Source organism: Diceros bicornis, chromosome 25 (assembly GCF_020826845.1).
Source record: "Diceros bicornis minor isolate mBicDic1 chromosome 25, mDicBic1.mat.cur, whole genome shotgun sequence".
Classification (NCBI taxonomy): domain Eukaryota; kingdom Metazoa; phylum Chordata; class Mammalia; order Perissodactyla; family Rhinocerotidae; genus Diceros; species Diceros bicornis.
In genome coordinates, this window is record NC_080764.1 from 5,506,609 (window position 1) to 5,522,210 (window position 15,602).

Genomic DNA, 15,602 nt, shown 5'->3' on the forward strand with positions numbered 1-15,602 from the left:
AATACTGGGGGTCAGGACTTCAGCATCTTTTGGGGGGGACACAATTCAACCCACAGCAGACACCTTTTCCTTAGGTTGTCTGAAATCTGCTTCCCCATGGCTTCTGCTCCCTGGGACTGCCCAGAGATGCCACACGTGCCTCATGTAACCCCACGCAGCCCACAGGGTGGAGAGTCCACGGTGTCATCCTGCTGACTAACTGAGTCCCTGATGACCTGCTCCATGCCCACCCCACATGGCTCCTTCCTCGGACCTGCTCTGGCATGTCACAGCCCCTCAGAGGGGACTGAAGCACAGGGACCTAAAGTGACACACCCAGGTCACACAGCCAGCAGGTGACTTCAACCTGGGCTGTGGCCCCATGCCTGCACTCCTGGCTACTCTGCTACTCTGCCCGCTGGACACTGGTCACCTCATGGGGCACGTGTGGACAGCTGGAGGCCACCCCACCAAGCCACCTGACTCGGCCACCTCACCTGTCTGGGGCTGCAGATGGCAACCCGGCCCCTGGGTGACTGCGCAGGTAGGAGGGGACAGGTAAGGGAGCACAGGCGAGCTAAGCACTACTGACCCCATGCTGCCCCTCCCCCCAGCCCAGACTGCGCGTCCCGCACGCTGGGGGCAAGGTGCTTCTTCAACGGAACTCTGCTTGGCCCCCAGTCCCATCACTCAGAATCCCGAGACGGTGCCTGCAGCTTCTGGGTCATGTTGCTGGCTGGTTTCTAGTCCCCACCCAACATCCTTCCATCCCCTCAGCAGCATTTCTGAAGGTGGCCTGGGGCTCCCCAGGGCATCGCCTGGAGAAGTCCGAGCAGGTAGCTGGGAGACCCTCCTGTCATCACCCTGCCCTGACTCAGGCAGCTGCCGCTCACCCCCACCCCTGGCCTGCTTGGTAGGAAGGGGTCCCTCCCCCGTACAGGACCCCTGGGAGGATCCCACACCAGGCCACAGAGCACTGGGTGCTGACCACCTTCCATATGGCAAGGCCCCAGCACCCACCCCCAAGGACCCCTCATCTCCAAAGGGAACAGAGGGACTCCCACCCACCTGCAGGGCAGTACAGCTCGGGACAGGTCCCATTTCTATGTCAGGTGACAGAGAGCAACTTGTTCCAGTAGCAGCAGGCCGTTCCCTGCAGTGTAAGAAAATCAGGCGGAGGAAGGCGGGCTCCAGAGAGGCTTCTGTTCCCAGCCTCCTCCTGTCACCAACTAGGTGCCTCAAGAAACTCAAAGGTGGGTTTGGAAGCAATTAACTGTTTTTCCAAGTTGTTTCTTTTCCTTTTGTGTGTTAACAAGATGTAACCACCAGCCATCCTGAAACTGACCAAGCCTCACCATAAGAGCTACGCCCATGACCTTTGCCTTATTGTTAATGCAAAGATCTCTCCACGGGGAGCTTAGGCCTCATTATGTGGAAGCATGTTCTCCAGCTGAGCCTGCGCAAGCCAATACCCGCCTCTCCCTTTTGAATATTCATTCCCCAACCAAATAAAAGTTTCTGCTTCCCTCTGTTTGGGGATGCCATGACTTTGGAAATGATTCCTCATGGCCTCCTATGTGCTGCAAATACACTTTGTGAGACAACTTCCACTGGTGTCAAGTCTTATTTAACTCACCAGGAGGCGAGCCCACTTGGTTTGGTATCACTCTCACACCGGGGGTTAAGCCAGCAAGAGGAGCTGTCCCACGGCCTCCACTGGTGAGGCTCTGGCGAGGCAGGGGCAGTGCCTGGAACTGGAGGGGAGGCCCAGCCAGGAACGGGCCGCCTCTGGAGGTGTGGCATGGGTGCCAGCACCAGCTCGCCCCAGCCCTGGAGAGTCACTGTGCATCTCTTTCCAAATCCACATTCAGTGATGTCATGTTGGTAGCTTGAAATTGGCCATGGTGGGAGCATTTACACAGAAATTGGCGAACTCTACAGATCAGGGCTGTATATTCCTAGAGAGCCCGTGGTTAAACATTTACCAGGACACTGCTGTGTGTGTGTCTGTGAGTGTGTGCACACACACACAGGTGGGCACATGCATGCAGATGATAGAGAAATCGAGAGTGCGGTTCCAAAGCAAGCTTGTGTTCAGCATTAGCCAAAGTTGCTGGGTTTGAAAACACAAGCCTACATTCCTTACAAAATTTCCAGACAGAAGATAATTCTCTGGGCTTGGCAGTTGACCAAAAGTGTATGGCTCTAAATTCCAACAATTTCACAAGGAGGCTTACACGTGCTAATTAACACCTCTTCCTGCACCAACGTAAATGAATCTGGACAAATACTATGAAATACATTTAGACCAACTTTTTGGGAGGATCAAGCAAAATTATCCAAAACTTGGACATAAGGCATGCCTTGAATGTCGTTCTAGAGGAGTGATTCTCAAGCTTGAGTGAGCATCAATCCCCTGGGGGGCTGGTTGAAACTCAGATTGCTGGGCCAACCCCAGCTATGTTGATTTGTTCAAGGACAGGCCGCACGACCCTAGCCATGCAGTGAGAGCTCCCCAGGAATTTCACTGGCACCATCAGGAAAGAAGCATCCAGCACTCAAGGTCCATGTGAGCCTGGAGCACCTGGGGGCCTTCTCTTATTTTTTAAAACTTAATTCATTATTTAAAGCCCCAATTCCCTCTGTATGCCCACCCACCAGCCTCAGCTTACCTGCAACCCACAGGGGTGTTTCCTGCACGGCCAGTGGCTGTGGACCAGCTCTGCCCGGGCAACCCAACAAACTTCACCATCCAGAGGGCTGCAACCATACTGTCTCCAAAGGAGTCTGAATCCCAGCCTTGGGGAGGGGAGTTCTCCTCCCAAATTGTTCCTTCCTTAGGTACTCTCATGAAGCCCTAGGGTGTTCTTTAGACACCACTTTATACCTTCATAGTTATTGCCCTGTCGTACTTATGACTGTTTACACCACGCTTTTCCTTTTCAAATTACTGTGTGGTTTCTGTTTCCTGGTTGAACCCTGATCTGATACACCTTATATCCTGAAAACTTGCTAAATCCACTTATTATCTATAGTAGCTGTTTTGTAGATCACTGTGGCTTTCTACATAAACAATTATGTCATCTGCAAATGGAGACAGTTTTACTTCTCTATTTCCAATCTTTGTGCCTATTATTTTTCTTGCCTTATTGCAATGGCCAGCACCTTCAATGTAATTTGAATGGAAATGGTGAGACTAAGCATTGTCTTGTGTCTGATTTTAGGGAGGAAGTTTCAATAATTTGACCATTTAGTATGTTATTTAGTAGATAGAGGAAGTTCTCTTCTATTTTAGTTTGCTTAGATTTTTAAAAAATCATGAATTTTTATTAAATTTTGTCAAATGCTTATACTACATCTATTTAAAAACAATGTGGGTTTTCTTCTTTATTCTGTAAATACAGTGAGTTATATTTCCAAACGTTAAGCCAACCTTGAATTCCTGGGATAAACTCTACTTGGTCATTGTGTAGTACCCTTTTTATATGCCTTTATTTGACTTGCTAATACTTGCTAAGTATTTTTGTATTTAGGTTTAATGAGGGATATTGATCTATAGATATTTTTCTTTGCAATGTCTTTGTCAGATTATGGTATTAAGCAAGTTGGAAAGTGTTCTCCATTTTTTTAAAGGGCATCTTTATGGTTTTTAGAATTCACCAGTGAAGCTATCCGGGTGAGGAGTTTTATTTGGGGGAAGTTTTTTTTTTTTTTTTAATTTTAATGTACTTAATATACAGGGCTATTCAGATATTATATTTCACTTTGTGTCAGTTTCAATTAATTTGAATTATTCAAGGAATTTGTCCTTTCATCTACAATGAATTTTTGGCATAAAATTGTTTATAGTACTTTAAATTATCATTTTATTATCTTAGGACTCTAAAATGATCATTGCTTTTTCATTCTTGATGTGTGGTTCCTTTTATTTTAATACGTTTAGCAAGGGGTTCATGAATTTTATTTATCTTTTCAAAGAACTAACTTTTGGCTTTGTTAATTCTCTATTGTTGTCTGTTTTTTGTTATTGTTTATTTCTGTTCTTTATTATTTCCTTCCTTCTACTGATTTGGGTTTACTTTGATCTATATCTATATCTATATCTATCATCTATATCATCTATATATATCAGATTGGTCCAGTAGAGTGAGGAGCTCAACCCTGGACAATCAGCTGTGGCCAGATGGTGGAGTCACATATCTCTATAGTTTCTTAAGGTAGAACATCAGTCATTGATTTTAGACTGTTCTTTTCTAATTTTATTTATTTCTAATATAAGTATTTAGATTTCTCTGCAGGAACTGCTTTAACTCTGTGTCGCAAATGTTGATATTTTGCATTAGTGTTCCGTTCAAATTGTTTTCTCCCTTCCATTATGATTTCTTCTTTGACACATGGATTATTTAGTAGGGTGGCTCCTTTTTCTTTCTTTTTTTAAAAACATGTTCATATATTTAGGTTTTTCCTAGATATGATTTTTATTTCTAATTTGATTCCACTGTAGTTTTCACATGATTTTAATTCTTTTAAATTTAATGGGACTTCTTTTATGTCCCAGAATCTAGTCTATATTGGTGGTTGTGTCATGTGCACTTGAAAAGATTATGTATTCTTCTGTTGTTGGGTGTAGTGCTCTATAAATATCCATTAGGTCAGGTGGTTGGTAGTGTTATTTAGATTATCTATGACTTTACCAACTTTTTGTCTGGTTGATCTTTCAGTTGCTGATATGGGGTGCTAAAGCTTCCAACTATGATCATGGGAATGTCCGTTTGTCCCTTAAATCTGTCACAGCTTTTTTCTTCGTGTATTTAAAGTTCTATTATGGGATGCATTCACATTTATGACAGTTACGTCTTCTAAATAAACTGACCATTTTATCATTATAAAAAGGCCATCTGGGCCGGCCCCATGGCTTAGCAGTTAAGTGCGTGCGCTCCGCTGCTGGCAGCCTGGGTTCGGATCCCGGGCGCACACCGGCGCACCGCTTCTCTGGCCACGCTGAGGCCGCGTCCCACATACAGCAACTAGAAGGATGTGCACCTATGACATACAACTATCTACTGGGGCTTTGGGGGGAAAATAAATAAATAAATAAAATTAAAAAAAAAAAAGAAAAAAAATACTTTAAAAAAAAAAAAGGCCATCTATGTCTGGTAATACTCCTTGTCTTAAAGTCTATTTTATGTATTATTAATGTAGACACCCTGGACTTTTGATGCTCACTGTATGAGCAAAATGGTATACCACAAAAATGGTGTACACTTTTGCATCCATTTACCTTCAAGCTATCTTTACATTTAAAGTGCATGTAGTTATGTCTTGCTTTTATATCCATTTTGACACTATCTGCCTCTTAACTGTAGGTTTTAGTAATTAACATTAGAGATAATAATTGACATGGTTGGATTTAGATTTACCACTTTATTATTTTTTTCCTATTTGTTCCCTCTGTTTTTTTGTTCTCCTGTTTATCCTTTCTTGCCTTATTTTGGATTTTTTTTGAATATTTTTCAGAATTCGCTTTTACTTTATCTATTTTTTAAACTATATCTGTTTGCATTATTTTTTAGTAGTTGTCCTAGGGACCATAACACACATCCTTACTGTTTTGGTTTACTTAGGATAACTGTCGCACCGCTTCATGTAACAGGTAGAAACTTGGAAACCAGATAAGTCCCCTTATGTTGTACTTAATGCTATTGTCATATGCATTATATCTACCTATATTATAAACCCCATAAGACAATATTATAATTTTTGCTTTAAATAGCCCTGCTTATTTCTTTAAGAAGAAGAAAAAGTACTCCTTTATAACCCAGATATTTACCATTTCCAATGTTCTCCATTACTTCCTAAATATCTAGGTTTCAACCTGTTGTCATTTCCCATCACCTTGAAGAAATTCCTTTGGCATTTTTTCATAGTGCAGGTTTGCTGGTGAAAAAATTCCTTAGTTTTCTTTTATCTAAAAAAAATGTTTTTATTTAACATTCATTCTTTTTTTTTTTTTTTTTTTGGTTAGGAAGATTGGCCCCAAGCTAACATCTGTTGCCAATCTTCCTCTTTGTGCTTGAGGAAGATTGTCCCTGAGCTAACATCTGTGCCAATCTTCCTCTTTGTGCTTGAGGAAGATTGTCCCTGAGCTAACATCTGTGCCAATCTTCCTCTATTTTGTACGTGGGACGCCTGCCACAGCACAGCTTGATGAGCGCTGTGTAGGTCCATGCTGGGATCTGAACCTGCGAACCCTGGGCCGCCAAAGCAGAGCACACAAATGTAACCACTACACCACTGGGCCAGCCCAACATTCATTCCTGACGAGTATTTCTGGTTGATACAGAATTCTGTTTTGACACTTTCCCCTCCTTGGGCTCTTTATTGTATTGGAACAAGATACTGTTCCACTGTCTTTTTGGCCTTCATAGTTTCTGAGGATAAATCAGTGGATTTCAATTGTTGGTCTTCTGTATGCAATGTTTCACTTTTCTCTGGATGCTTTCAAGATTTTCTCTTTCCTTTGGTTTTCAGAATTTTCAGTATAGTGTGCCTAGGTGTAGTTTTCTTTGTATTTTATCCAACTCGGGGTTTGCTGAGACTGTTGAATCTGAAAATTTATGTCTTTTACCAAATTGGGGATATTTTGGCCGTTAATTTTCAAATATTTTTTGTGCCCTGTTCTCTCTCTCCTTTGCTGCTGAAGCTCTAGTTACGTGTAGTAAGATATTTTAATATTGCCCCACAGGTCCCTGAGGCTCTGGTCATACTTTTTCAATCCTTGTACTGTGTGTTCTTCAGATTGCGTGATTTCTATTAGTCTAGCTTCAAGGTCACTGACTCCTGTCATCTCCAGTCTCTTATTAAACACAACCAGTTTTTTTCTTTTTTGTGATTTAAGATATTGTATTTTGCTTTTGTAGAATTCCTCTTTGTTTTTTTATGATTTCTGTTTTTATTTTTTACTTAGGTTTTCTATCACCATTTATCATAAGCATATTTTTCTTTACATATTTGAGGACACCTATAATAGCTACTTTAACATCCTCGACTGCTATTTCCAACATTTGCATCATTTTAAGGTTGGTCTCTATTGATTGTTTCAGAGTGGGTTACATTTTCCTGGTTCTTCATAGGATGAATAATTTTTAATTGCATCCTGAGCATTGTGAATATTATGTTGTAGAGATCTTGGGTTCTGTTATATTCCTCTGAAGAGTGTTGGTTTTGTTTTTTTTTTTCTTTAGCAGGCATTTCACATGGATGGACTCAAGTTGCAAACTCTGTCCAGGGGTAGCTCAAACTTCAGTTTGCTTCTTTTATCCATAGCTGGTGTCTGTCCTACACATGTGGCTCAGGGATCAGGTAGAATTTGGGGCAGAGTTTATGCACAGAATTTAGGCTCTCCCTCTCTGGCTTTCTCCTGTCTGGAATTCCCTGGAATTCCCACTTTCTAGTGACTGTGGTTGTCCCAAACTCTGTCCTCTGTTCTTTAAGCCAAAAAGACTGTGACTTTCTATTGGAGATACAGCCACTCTAACAGAAGTGTCCACTTTGGCCTGGCTCAGGTTAAAAGCCACATAGTGGAAGCTCATCCTGTGCCGTGCGCTCGCTTTCCGAGTGTGGCCTTCCCTCCAGAATCTGTCCTCGTTCATTCTCCAGGGCCTTCAAGTCATTGCTGAAGTTTGTGTTTATTTTTGCTCTTTTGCTTTTTGTCCAGAGCTCATAGATGTTGTCCATGGAAAGAACCAGTCCTGTGGGAGTTATTCAGCCATACCAGAAGAAGAACACTGAAATATATCTTTTACAGATATAAAACATTACAGAAGTAGTTCAAGAGCTTTTTGTTCCTCTCCTTTATGAGGAATTTGGCATGTCTCCTTTGTATTCACTTAAAATTTTTTCTACATATATTGTTCAAAAAGTATAATACTGCTCAATTCATGAACAGTGCATATAGGATTGGGGAGTTTTAAAAAACTTTGAAAAACTTCCAAAAACTTTTTTAAAGTAGTGAAACAATATCATTCTGCAACTTTTTTCCCTCTTGATGTAATATTTTGAGATCTATCCATGTTGAAACATACAGATCCAGTTTATTCATTTTAACCGCAGGACACTATTCGATCATATGGATGTAACTCCAATTTATCTGCCATTTCTTCTACTGATGGCCATGCAGTCTGCATCTAATCATTTGCTCTGACACCACCACCACAGTAATGCTCTCGTATCTACCTTTTTGGTTATTCTCCTGGACATACAATTGCTGGGTCAGCTTTAAGTTTACCAGCTGGCTAAATTGCTCTCCAAAGTGATGGTACCAATTGACATCTCTACCGGCATCATACGAAAGCGTCCATTCCTCAAAAGTGGTTTTCTACGGGTGGTAAAATTTCAAGCGATTTTCACTTTCTTTTTTTCCCTTTGAAAATAAACCCACAGTTCCCTTAATCACCCAGTGTATGCATTATTTTAAGTTCCCAATTGTAAACACGTGCCATATTTAACAAAGTACCCAGAAACTTTGTGGAAAGCACCATATAATTTCTAAGGAGAGTGTGTCAGGCGGGGGTAGAAAAGGCAGAAAACTCAAGAGAGAAACCATTAAGAAAAACATAGCAATTCCCACAAAAATGCTTTCACAAAATACTTTTAAAAATGGACAGTTATATTTTAAGTGATATTTTCAGTCATTGAATTTTTTTTCCACGAGCAGTTATTGTTCCTATAACAAAACAGTAACGCCTTTTGTTATCAAACCATCAGCAGAACTCGCTCTTCCTCTCCCTCCCCTCCATCTCAGGGAAGGCACCACCCTCAGTCGCCCACATACCTTAAGCCAGAAAACTGGGAGGTACCCACGACTCTCTCCTCTGCCTCCTGTCTGCCTCCCGCATCCGCCTGTGTCCTGCACATACTGCTGTAGCTCTAAAAACACTTGTGTACCCTGCTCATCTCTGCAATTGTGCCTGGCTGTGCCTAGCACACAGCACGTGGAATTGCAGAGTGGACACTGCCTTTCCGTAACATTACACAAATGAGAAAAGCTTGAAAAACTTAACCTGGTCACACAGCCACCGTGGAGGACAGAAACCCAAGCTGAGCCTTCTGACTCTGAACTCCCCCCGCTGGGCGAAATGGCTCACCTAGGGTCACAGAGCTGTGAATCTGAGCCAGGACCAGAAGTGGGGTGCCCAGCCCTTGCTCCCCCAGTGATAGCTCTCTTAGGGTAGACTGACCACTTGCTTTGCTTCAGACTTTTGTGTTCTGAACAGGACTCCGTAATTCACTGTGGACGTCAGCTGCAAGTTCTGGGCAGCCTGTCGAATCTCCGGAGTCACTTAAAATCTGTCATTCCTGCAAAAGTGAATGTCTGGACAGTTTATTCCGCACGTCCTGTCAATAGAGACGCCCTGGAGTGCTCATTTCTGCATCACGTTTCATTGTTTTAAGCTGAAATGTGCCGCATGTGCTTCCAACACGTCATTACTGTAATCGCCTTCTTTTGCTGTGGAAATGAGCGAGAAATTGTGCTTTGATACAAGGGAAGAGTGACGAGGTCTCGCCGAGCTAAGCCGGGATTCCACCATCACCGATTGTGAAAGGGAGTCTGTTACCAAAGGCCCACAGGAGAATGGCTTGGGGCCACCTCTCAGAGTCAGAAAATTTGAAACATATATTTCACAAACATGCTCGCACTGTAAACCTTTCTGCATAATGCATGAGATTTGATTTAATGTCATTGTTAATTCTGGTGTTCACAGTGGTGTGCTCTTAAGAGAGCCATCATTTCTATTTCAGATTTTTTTTTTCTTGGCAACAGAACTCCGGGGCTGTTCTAGGGTTGTTCTGAATTGTATGAGTACGAGACACCGTCCCAAGCACCTGCCCGGGACGCCAGGCGGCTTTTTCAGAGGCCATGGCCACGGGACAGGTGGCAGGTTTGCCTCAGGCTCCAAACTGAGCCCCGCTCGGGCCTGGTCTGGGCTCCCTGTGCCTGCTGTGGTTGGTCAGAGCTGGAGGGTTGTGTTTTTAAAAAAAGAAGCGAGAAAGAAAAGAAAAAGGCTTTGTAGCAGAAAAGAAAAGAAGCAATAATCAGGACTCATTCTGGCCCAGGTTAACTATGAGAGAGCTGGAAGGAACAGAAGAGACAGATACGGAGGGATCGTGATGGATGGGGGAGAAAAACAAGTCCTGGAGAGAGAGGGAGATGCAGAGAGACTGGGAAAGAGACTGTGAGGCAGGAAGAGCTGGGAGGAGACAGGCAAACAGTCCAGAAGAGTCCGCTCAGACCAGCAGGCCCTGATGGCCCCCTGCAATGCCCAGGGCTGGGGGCTGGAGCCCTGGGGCAGTGAGGGCACAGGCCGTGGCCGTCCAGCTCAGCAAGGCTGGCATGGAGTGAGCAGGGGCTGGAGCCTCTCGAAGGCCATCCCGGCAGAAGGCTGCCCGGGGTCCAGCAGTCTGTGAGCGAACCGATGCCCTCTGCTTCGGGCAATTGCAGCTGCCGAAGAGGTGTCGGTGGGCCCGACAGGGTCGAGGAGCGTGGATGGCCATCTGGGGGACCAAAACCTGCACTAAACTCAAAGATCTAGATGGTTCCAGTACAAGCAGGAAATGTCCCAATGTGGTGGCAGATAAATGACGTCCACACTGGGTTGTTCAACTCTGTTCAGACAGGAATAGGCGCGTGGAGGTTAACCATGCTCAACGTGCAGTAGAGCCGATTCTAGCTCAGGCCTCGTGGTTTCTGAGCCGGTGTTCTCAGAGCTGGGGGGGAGCACCCAGCGTGAATCTCCCCATTGTCCAGATGGGAAGACCGAGGCCCGGATGGCTTCCACAGCTTCATGAAGGTGAAAGAGCACAGGGCTGCTCAGGTCTGAATCCCAGCTCTGCTGCTTACTAGCTGTGTGACTTTGACAAGTTCCTTTACTTCTCTGGGCCTCCAGGTGGGCATTTATGGGGTGTTTTTTTGGGGGGGGGTGAGGAAAATTGTCGCTGAGCTCACATCTGTGCCCATCTTCCTCTACTTTGTATGTGGGACGCCGTCACAGCACAGCTGGATGAGCGGTGTGTAGGTCCATGCCCAGGATCCGAACTCTCGAACCCTGGGCCGCCAAAGCGGAGCACGGAAACTTAACCACTATGCCACCAGGCCAGCCCGCAGGTAGGCATGTATAAACCAGGAATGAGAACATCAGAGAAGACCCAGGAGCCCACCTGCTCCAGGGGAGAAACGTCATCAGGAAGGATGAATACTCTGGCCCCTCTCCCTACCCTGTCTCCCCGTCCCTTGGAAGATGAGGGAACATTCTGATTGGCGCGTCTGGGAGAGGGAGCTGAGCATGCTCAGCTGAGTCCGTCCTCCTCAGGAGCCAGCTGCCTGCAGGACATGCAAATTCCAGCCCCCACCTTGCTAGGGATCAGCGACTGGTTGGTGAGTGTCTCTAAGTCAGGATGACCAGTTAGCAAATGTCCTTGGCCGCAGATCTGAGCAGGTCCACGGTCAGCTCCAAGTGGACATTTTGGCCTCCACGTGCGGGGTCCTGAGTTAGTCTCTCTCGATATTCTGAGCTCCAGTGGGGAAGAGGGGTGTTATTTAAGCCCCCTCAAGCCCCAACGGAGAATGCCTGCCCGGCGGGGCAGCCATGAGGCTGGAAATGGGGGGCAGGTCGTTCTGCACCATCCTGGCACACTGCAGGGCCCAGTGGAGGGTGGCAGCTGTCTCCTCGCCTGCCTGTGGCCCTGCATCGCCCGTGTTCATCGTCCCCTGACCCCGCAGGAGGGACGCAGCTCGGCCCCCGACCACGTCCGCCCTGATGAGGCAGAGCCATCCTCCTCCAAGGCTTCAGCCAGCAGCGGGAACTCCCACCTCAGCACCCCTGACCCCCTCCCGCTCCTCTGCTCCAGAAACTTTAATAGGATCGACATCCTTACCAACGGAACGGCCAGGACTGAGGGACGCTGTGTCATGACCTGGACGCAGGATGGAATCCACGTCAGAGGATGGCTCAACGAGAGATGCACAACACTCCTGCTCTCAGGTCTGACTGGTCCTTGGTGAATGGTGTCATCCGTTCCCTGACAGGTGCTGGGAGATGGCTCCACGGTCACACGTCACCTCCCTTAAAGACAGGGTGGAAGACTGCACCCCAGCAGGTCAGGGAGCAGAATTAACAACGAGCAGGTGAGAAAAAGGAGGGAGGAGACGAGCAACGGGCCCACACTCTCCAAGTTCCAGAGCAGGGCCCTGGCGAGCCCAAGGGTCCTCACAGGCACCCGGGGTCACTGCCCAGTTGGGGTCAACACCGCATCCCAGGCACGGAGATGCCGACAGGGTGCCCGCAGCAGACACACCCTTTGCTCCCTGGCAACCCTCCCCTCCTCCCCGCAGCAAGGCTTGGGGGGCTTGGCGCAGCATCCGACACATGGCGAACCCTCTGTGGACGGTGGCATGAGGCTCATTATTAGGGTGTTATTAGTGTGGTGTTACAGACTAAACGCTCGTGTCCCCCCAAATCCATATGCTGAAGCCCTAAACCCCCGTGTGGCTGTACTTGGAGATGGGGCCTCTAAGGAGCTAATTAAGGTTAAATGAGGTCATAAGGGTGGGGCCCTGATCCCATAGAGTTTGTGGCCTTATAAGAGACACCAAAGAGCACCCTCCTCCGCCCCCTCCACCATGTGAGGACAGAACAAGAAGCTGGCTGTCTGCAGGCCAGGAAGAGTGGTCTCCCCAGAACCCACCAGCGCTGGCTCCCTGATCTCGGACTTCCAGCCTCCAGAATTGTGAGAAGTAAATGTCTGTTGTTTCAGCCCCCAGTCTGGTATGTTATGCAGCCCCAGCAAACCAACACACCGGGGTCACCACCCCTCCCACGCTGCCAGGTCTGGGTGGGGCTTCACTCAGCCCTGGGGGCACATGACTCACCCAAGCCAATCAGTGCTTGTCCTGGCCAGAGATTGGTCCAGGGTGGGCATGCAACCTAAGCTTGGCCAATCAGGGCGCATCTGGGGGCTTTCGGCTGGGAACGTGGAACCACGGCTTCTCACCTTCCTCACTGTATTTGGAGCTGGAAACACGGGGCCCACCTTGCAACACTGAGGGTCGGCCTGCCTGAGACCACAGGGCCACACACGTCCTGGAGCCCTGGGGCAGGCTGCTTGCTTTATGGCCCCAGTTCTCCACCCGCCCCACAGTCACAACCTTTGCCAAGTGACTTTGCAGAGCCCTCCCACTGGGACCCGGGCCTTGGCCATGGGCCTCGCTCTGGCCTACAGCGTGCCAGCACACACGACTGTGTGCACCTGTGCTGGACCTCCACCTCTGTCGTGGGGACCTGGCCATTTGGCCTCCTAGAGGGAAATGGGACCCTGTGGAGAGCCCAGTCTCCCCAGCAGACCTTCAGCTGGCCCAGATATGTGAGCAAGCCCAGACAAGACCAGGACAGCCCAGCCGACCCACGGACCTGTGGGCAGTAACAAATAGCTGTTGTTTTAAGTTACTGGTCTGTCACACAGCGTTACAGCCGCAGATGCCGGGTACAAGGCCCGAGCCCATAAATCCCCGTTGTCAGGTAAGCCACGCTGGTTATGAACCTAACAGGTCCATTATCTTATCTCAGCCCACAGCTCAAGGGCCAAAGAACCAGAGCCTCGGAATTTTCACCAGAAAGTTCACGAGAAGTTCGTTTAATGGCAAGTTTACAAAACACAGAACGAGTGCACAGATGGATAGACTTCATATGGCACGTCCAGCACTAGAGGGGTCTCCTGGCCTCTGTCACGGGACGCGGAGGCACCGCGGGCGGGATGGGGCCTGCGGCGTGTCCGTCCCCAGTGCATCCTCTGGCGAAGGGGCCGCCCTGCTCGCCGGCCTCCGTGGAGCCGGTGCCGGGCACCCCACGCGCCTCCTGGGGGCTGAAGACCTTTCCGTAGTACTCGATCAGCAGCTCGGTGAACAGGTTCAGGGGCACGAGGGCACTGAAGGAGGACGCCCCCTGGGACGGCCAGGTCAAAGTCAGCCCGAAGACGCAGGCCAGGTTGGAGCTGTTCATTTTGTTGAAAATGCTCTCCCGGGACACCTGGAGGAGGACACACGAGACCAGGGGAGTGACCCGTGGGTTCTGTCAGCGGGAAGAGCACGGGGCTGGGAGCCACCGGCCAGGGCTGTGACCTTGTGCAGCCACCTCCCTGCTCTGGGTCTCAGTTTCCCCATCTGTAAAAGGAAGGGATCAGCCTTGACGGTTCTGACCTTCTGTGATCTCAACACCCCAGAGTCTCCTCTCCCACTCCAGGGGACTCGGGAGGTCCCCTCCAGGGGGTCTCCAGCACAGCAGGCACGAGCACGGCCTTTGGCGTCACCCAGCCATGGGCTTAGTGCTGTCCCCTCCTAGCCGGATGAGCTCTCTGACCCCCGCACTCTGGCCAGTGAGTCAGGATAGTCAAGACCAGCCGGCACGCGGGGGTCGTCAGAGGACTGACCAGAGGGTGTAAAGAGCTTGCCTCCCCAAAGGGGCTCCCCGTCCGCCTCGGCCAACACTTACAGCACCCCAGGAAGAAGGATTCATCACCCCCATTTTACAGATGAGGAAACTGAGGCCCAGAAGGTGCAAGAGACTTGCCCAAGGTCGTGTGGCCAGTCAGTGGCCAGCTGGGTCATGTGGGCCCATCTGAGCGCAAGGCCTGGTCTCTTCTCCTCACCTCCTGGGTCCCAGGGACCTCCGAGAATCAGAAACAGGACCACGTCAAGAGAGCAGGGAACTGGAGAGGGGGGCACGGTTGGGTGACCCCCCCCCGAGTAGATCTGGTGAGGATGACCGGACACGCCCAAGCCCTGTCTCAGTGAGACAGCAGGCCCTTCCTGGTTACCCCACGGCTGACCCCCAAGCCCCCACGGTGTGCACTGGCCAGGCGAGCCCGCTGAGGCCCCGAGCGCTGCGGGGCCAACACCAGGCAGCGGCCAGCCCCACCGGACGTGGTAAGGTCAGTGCCGCAGAGGCCGAGACACAAGCCCGTCTCCAGCTAATGAAAAGAGGTAGGAATGAGAGGAGCATTAGCAGGGTGACTTGTAGTTTTGGCCTCTGAGAAATTAAATCGGGTGACAGAGAGGGAGCGTGACAGAGTTGGCCCGCAGAGGTGAGGCGATCCCGAAACAGTTACACGAGGGAGGACCGGGGGTCTGGGGGCGGGGCGGCCACTTGGATTTGCTGACCCTGTTGCCCCGTTGACCTCCCGGCTGCTGCTCCCTCCCCAGGAGGGGCGCTAAGCCGGGAGCCAGAGCCGTGAGAGGTGTTTCTCTCACTGCCCGTCTTCTCGCCCTGGAGGAGGGACGAACGGCGGCCCCACAATAGATAAGTCCACCAGGAACCTGTGGACGTGACCTCACTTGGAAAAAGGGTCTTTGCAGATGTAATGCAGTTCAGGATCTCAAGATGAGATCTGCTGGATTGGGGTGGACCCTAAATCCCATGACAAGTGTGCCTATGAGAGAGAGGAGAGGGATGTGAGACACAGACGCACAAGTGGGAGGCCCTGTGGAGACGGAGGCACGAGTAACACAGCCCTAAGCCCAGGAGCCCCTGGAGCCACCAGGCGCCAGAAGAGGCAGGAAGCGTCCTCCCCTA

The 15,602-nt window shown here is 48.8% G+C and overlaps 1 protein-coding gene across 1 annotated transcript in view; it reads right to left on the reverse strand.

Moving 5' to 3' along the window:
- Positions 1-13,644: 13,644 nt before the first annotated feature.
- The window catches only part of ARHGAP8 (Rho GTPase activating protein 8), a 52,947-nt gene continuing 50,989 nt past the window's right edge, over positions 13,645-15,602 (reverse strand). The window contains 2 exon segments of the mRNA XM_058568164.1: positions 13,645-13,871; positions 13,873-14,060. Coding sequence (XP_058424147.1) covers positions 13,760-13,871; positions 13,873-14,060 — 300 coding nt within the window. The 3' untranslated portion in view covers positions 13,645-13,759.